The 6,090-nt window shown below is 42.2% G+C and overlaps 1 protein-coding gene across 1 annotated transcript in view; it reads left to right on the forward strand.

The window, feature by feature from the left end:
- The first annotated feature begins 5,851 nt into the window (after nucleotides 1-5,851).
- Nucleotides 5,852-6,090, forward strand: part of Nek9 (NIMA-related kinase 9) — a 44,279-nt gene continuing 44,040 nt past the window's right edge. The window contains exon 1 of the mRNA XM_013016403.1: nucleotides 5,852-6,087. Within this exon, the coding sequence (XP_012871857.1) occupies nucleotides 5,984-6,087 (104 nt within the window). The 5' untranslated portion in view covers nucleotides 5,852-5,983. The remainder of the gene's footprint in view (nucleotides 6,088-6,090) is intronic.

The raw sequence follows: 6,090 nt of genomic DNA on the forward strand, positions 1-6,090 counted from the left end.
ACAATCCTCAGATCTCAGCCTGAATAGCTAGAATTACAGGTGTGATGAGCCATCAGCACCTGGCTACTAATTTGTTTGTTTTTATTACTGAGTATTACTATGAATATTACGGTTATGAATATCCTACGTATGGTTTAGTCAGTTACCCACAGAAGGACATATGAGTTGGTTTGGGGTTTTTGCCCTAATAAAATTTCTGTGAACATAAATTTTCATTTCTCTGAGCCTAAGTGTCAGGACAGTTGTATAGAAAGCATATTTCATTTTGTAAAAAACTTCCCTACTTCTTCTAGAATAGTTGTACTGTTTTACATTTCTACTGGCAGCATGTCACTGACCCAGTTCTTCCATATCCTCACTAGATCTTGTTAAAACTGTCTTGGCCTTTTGAATAGGTAGGCCTAATGTTACCATGATTTAAATTTGCCTTCTAACAGCAGATGATGGTTGAACATGTTTTGTGTGCTTGTTTGCCATCTGTACATCCTCTTCAATGAAATGTCTATGTCCTTTGCCCATTTTCTGATTGGGTCATTTCTTCTCTTCACTGTTAAGTTCTGAGGGTTTTTTGTTGTTGTTTCTGAGGGCTTTTATATATTCTGGACACAAGTACTCTATTAGATACATGGTTGCTTGAATTTTAACATCACCAAAAAAAAAGTAAATTACCAACTTTTCTTGCAGGATCAATTATTAATTAGTGTGTTTTATCTAGTCAAATGAAGTATAAAATGGAGATCTAGGAATGTCATGAAAAGAGTAAATACTTGAAATAAATACATGTTATGAAATCAAAGCTAAGAATTACTTGTGGGCGTCTACGGTACATAAAGGCCAATACTAATGAACAAAAGAGAAATCATGGGGCCAAGGTTATGAATCAGTGTTATAGAGTTTTGCTATCATGAACAAGGCCCTAGGTTTGATTCCCCAGCACTCCACAATAACCATGTACTAAAAGTGAAAACAAATGATTGTGTTCATAAACAGGAAAAATCCTATCATTTCTTTCTAATCCTGTTGACTGTTAGAATTTGTCTAGTTACAGTGGCAAGAATTACAAGATTGAGGCCCATATCAATTTCAGTAACGAAATAGAGTATGAAACTTGTCAGAGAGCAGTGGATGCTCTGGGTGAAGTATGAAAGTGAAAGGGGGAGTGATTTATGTTCTTAAAAATCTCAGGCTATTCTGTTAATGTTGCGCTTACAGTGATCCAAAAGTTGCCCCCTCCCCCTTTTTTTTGACTTGTAAATTCCTTTTCCGCAAGTGTGGCTTAAAAGTGGTTCTCATTAACTTGTGCAGCATTGCCATCTGCTGTTGGAAAGTGGAAGATAACTGCTTCCTTGCCAGGAAAGCAGGTGTTGAGAATGTCTGTAATGTTACATATATTAAATGATAGAGGAATGATTCAAGTAGGGAAAAGAGTTAAATTTGTGGTCTATCTTTATGGACTTTAAATGTGAAAACTTATACTGCACAATAAGCCTAGTAAAAGATTCTTCCATATTTCTGACCTGTGCCTTTCCCCCTTTAAGAAGCAATGAGAGCTACTTTCTTAGATGTGCTTTGATGTTAAAGGTAGGAGAGAAGAGAATATTTTACTTTATTGATATTTTTATTCCTAAATATGACTAAATTTAAACTTTGTGGAACCAAAATTCTTTCATTTCCTTTTACTTATGCCAAAAATTGGACATTTGTGCTTTTGGAAAAAAGAGTTAATTGCTATTAAACCTTGATTTCAGCTAGAAAATAAGAATATTTGCCTTTGATATCAGGCTTGCAGAAAAACATCAGCATTAAAAAAGGGACATCTGTTTTCCTTCATTTTTTTTTTAGCATAATACTCAATGATTTGTGTAATGTAACCGAAAACAATGCAGTTTCAGTAAAACTTGTTATACATTGTCTTGAACCCCTGTCAAAGCCATTTTTGTTTGTTTAATGGATACTGACCTGCAATTTATACAAATTCACTTGTAAGTGTTGAATTGGAGATTTTTCTGTAAAATTTCTCAAATAAAGGCTAGCAGAAACCATATCAGGTGTATTTTTCTAATGTTCTAAAGTATCTTTGTTTTAGCAGTAATCTCCATGTTCTAGTTTGGGTTTGGGGGGATTTTTTTTTCTTTTCTTTTTTTTGCCAGTCCTTGGGCTTAAACTCAGGGCCTGGGCTCTGTCCCTGAGATTCTGTACTCAAGGCTAGGACTCTACCACTTAAGCCACAACGCCACTTCCGGCTTTTTTCTTTTTGCTTATGTGGTACTGAGGAATCGAACCCAGGGCCTCAGGCATGCAAGGCAAGCACTCTACCACTGAGCCACCTTCCCAGCCCTCCCATGGTTTATTTTTAAGTATAGCAAATAACACTTGATACATTAAGGGAAAAAAATATTGTCTATAATTTACTCCAGATGGATAAAGTTAATATTAGCTAATAAATGCTTATTATATATAAATCATGCCTAAAGTAATAACTATATGTACTCAGAAAGACTAGGGAGTCTATAAGCCCAGAATTCCCAATAGCTCTTTTATTTTGAAACCACTTGTAATTATTTCTTCAGAGAGCCTTCTCCTTGCCCTCATTCCTAAAATATTCCCCTTGGGCTTGCTTTTTTTGCTCTATCACGTCTATGCAAAACCTCACTTGAGAAAATAAAGGCCACTTTCTTATTTCTTTCACAACTTTTAACATTTTTCACAAGCATCAAAAATGTTTTGTAAGCTTAACACTGGTCACTCAGACCTGTAATCCTAGCTATTCAGAAAACAGATCTGAGGATCACAATTCAAAGCCAGTAGGAAAGTCTGTGAGACTTTTTTTTTTTGTGGTCCCGTTGTGGGGCCTGAACTCTGGGCCTGGGCGCTGTCCCTCAGCTCTTCAGCTCAAGGCTAGCGCTCTACCACTTGAGCCACAGTGCCACTTCTGGCTTTTTTTTCCTTTTGCTTATGTGGTGCTGAGGAATCGAACCCAGGGCCTCAGGCATGCAAGGCAAGCGCTCTACCACTGAGCCACCTTCCCAACCCCAGTCTGTGAGACTTTTATCTCCAATTAACCACCAGAAAACTGGAAGTGGAGCTGTGACTTAAAGTGGTAGAGCTCTAGCCTTGAGCAAAAGGAACTCAAGGGACCACACCCAGGCCCTAAGTTCAAGCCCCATGGCCAACAAAAAGTAAATTTTGTTCTCACTGATATTTTAGAGAACAAATAATTTAACAAAACTTACAAATGAATTTTATAGTCTAGTAGAATTATTGTATACTTGTTGGGTATTAACACATCTTTTGTAAATTATTCAGCCTATTCTATTAGTGTCCCTTATGTGAGTCACAATTTAAATTTTTCTAGTGCCACATTAAGAAGGTATAGCCAGGTGCCAGTACCTCATGCCTGTAATCCTAGCTTCTCTGGAGGCTGAGGTCTGAGGATCATGATTCAAAGTCAGCCCCGGTAAGAAAGTCCATGAGACTGATCTCCTCCAGTTACTAGTAAAAAGCTGGAAGTGGAGGTATGGCTCAAATGGTAGAGTGCCAGCTTTGAGCAAAAAAAGCTAAGGGAAGAGTCTAGTGCCCTGAGTTCAAGCTCCAGTTCAGACAATCAAAAAAAGTAAAATCAGAAGCTGGGCGCCAGTGGCTCACGCCTGTAATCCTAGCTACTCAGGAGGCTGAGATCTGAGGATCGAGGTTCAAAACCAGCCCGAGCAGGAAAGTCCGTGAGATTCTTATCTCCAATAAACTACCAGAAGACCAGAAGTGGCGCTGTAGCTCAAGTTGTAGAGCTCTCACCTTGAGCTGAAGAGCTGAGGGACAGCGCCCAGGCCCAGAGTTCAAGTCCCACGACCGACAAAAAAAAAAAAATCAGGAAAATAAAATTGAACAATATGTTGCAACATGTAAACATTATAGAAATAATTTACTATCTTTTTATATAAAATCTGAAATCCAGTGTTTATCTTATAGCTACAGCACATCTCCAAACGAGCTACAACACAAGTGTGCAGTAATTACATGTAGCTTGCTAGTGGCTACTACAGTAAACAGGCAAGGCTTGGGGTTAGGTCAATTCTTTAGCCTTTACAGTAATTCTATGACCCCTGACAAGTCTGTCCTTCAAAAATGTGAAAACTTCTGTAGTATCATGTGCTAACTATTCATTGGTTAATATAAAACATGGACATAGTCTATTTTAACAAAAGGTACTTTGAAATCAAGTTATACTTTCAGAATTAATGTTGAGTATTTCTAGACTTAAAAATATTCAAAAATAACCAGGCATCAGTGGCACATGCCTGTAATCCTAGCTATTCAATGAGATCTGACGATCCAGGTTCAAAACCAGCTGGGGCAGGAAAGTCTGTGAGACTGATCTCCAAATTAAGCACCAGAAAACCAGAAGTGGCGCTGTGGCTCAAGTGGTAGAGTGCTAGCCCTGAGCAAATGAAGCTCAGGGACAGTGCCCAGGCCCTGAGTTCAAGCCCCAGGACTGGCCAAAAGAAAGGAACACTGAAGAGCTGTAGGGAGGCCAGAGGAATGTGAACTCAGCCTTTATACCACTATACCATTTTACCAATTCTGTCTTCCTCCAGTATTTGTTATCCCTATCTGCTTAATACTCTAGAATGAATATCCTGAACTATATCTTTACCAACCATATCTCAACTGATCACAAAGTTCTAAATGTTCCCCCAGAGGGATTTCTTTAATCTGGCCCTCCTTCTCACTCACTGATACTGTCTCAGCATCTTTCAGGTTACAAATTGTGTCCTAACTGACCTCCCTGCCTCTAGCCTTTATCTTGCACTGTGTCATCAGAGTTATGCTGGGGAAGAAAGTGTTAACTAAGACTTACCAGAAAAATTGGGACACATGGTGCTTACTGATAGACTCCATTAAAAACTCTCCAATAATTCCCCTTGCTTATAGGAAACACCAAAACTCTGTTAAAACAAAAAACTCGTGTGTGTGTGTGTGAGATTGTCTTCTACTTAACTGTACATTCACCCTGGGCTCCTTCAAATTCCTAGCTCTTTGTTAATCAGCCTTATCACATTTAGCCAGTTAGCCTCCCTGTATCAGTTTCTGTAAGAGAAAATATGAGAATTAAGTGCCATAATACATGGAAAACAGTGTCCAGAACATACTAATCAGCACCTATTATCTGTTACCCCTGCGATGTGGGTTATATTCCCACAGGTTTATACACTGGGGGAAGAAGTTTGTTGGCGATGTGATGAAACATTTGTTGGGTGTATTCCAGATCCCTCGATGACTTGAGGGCGAGGAGCGTCTTCCTGCAGAGGATCCATTCTCCGTGTCTGGCACCAGCGGCTCAAAGAATGTTTCCTGAGAACAGATGGTCAGCGAACTGGAAAACGGCAGATGCCGAGTCTGGAAAAAGAACATGGGGAAGAGAGGGCCTGGAGAGTTGACTTCGAATTGTAAGAAGGCGGAGGGAACTGAGGCAGCTTCGACAAAGCGGCGAGAGGAAAGTCTTTCGGCTTGCGATGCCTATGGCTACCATTCTGCAAGGAGCTGCTTTCTCAGTCATGGCGCAGGTGAGGCTGGACAGTCTGGAGCGCGGAGCATGAAGAGGACGCAGCAAGGGAAGCGGGAAGCGCGGTCAGCAGGCCCTGGGAGGCATCTTGTCCGGGAGGCCTCCGCCCCGCGAGAGCCCCGCGGCTCCTCGGCGTTCGAACCCGGCCGTGGGCCCCGCTTCCACTCCGTCCCCCGGCCTCCGCCCGGGCCCGGGCCCCGAAGGCAGGAAGCCCCAGCAGCCAGAGAGGCGGAAGACAACCTCGCCGGGGCCGGAAACGTAGTGAAACGCTTCCGGGTCAGGGGTCAGGAGCCACCATGGAACCTAGCAGTGGCCGAAGGGCCGACGGAACCCCGGGCGGGCGTCTGAAGTGAGGAAGGCGCTGTGCGTTCAGCGCCTCCGGGGCCACGCGGGCCGGTGTCCAGGAGTGCCAAGGCCGCCGCCATGTCGGTGCTGGGCGAGTACGAGCGACACTGCGATTCCATCATCTCGGACTTCGGCAGCGAGTCCGGGGGTGGCGGGGACGCGGGCCCGGGGCCCAGCGCCAGCCC

Source organism: Dipodomys ordii, unplaced genomic scaffold (assembly GCF_000151885.1).
Source record: "Dipodomys ordii isolate 6190 unplaced genomic scaffold, Dord_2.0 Scaffold2, whole genome shotgun sequence".
NCBI lineage: Eukaryota > Metazoa > Chordata > Mammalia > Rodentia > Heteromyidae > Dipodomys > Dipodomys ordii.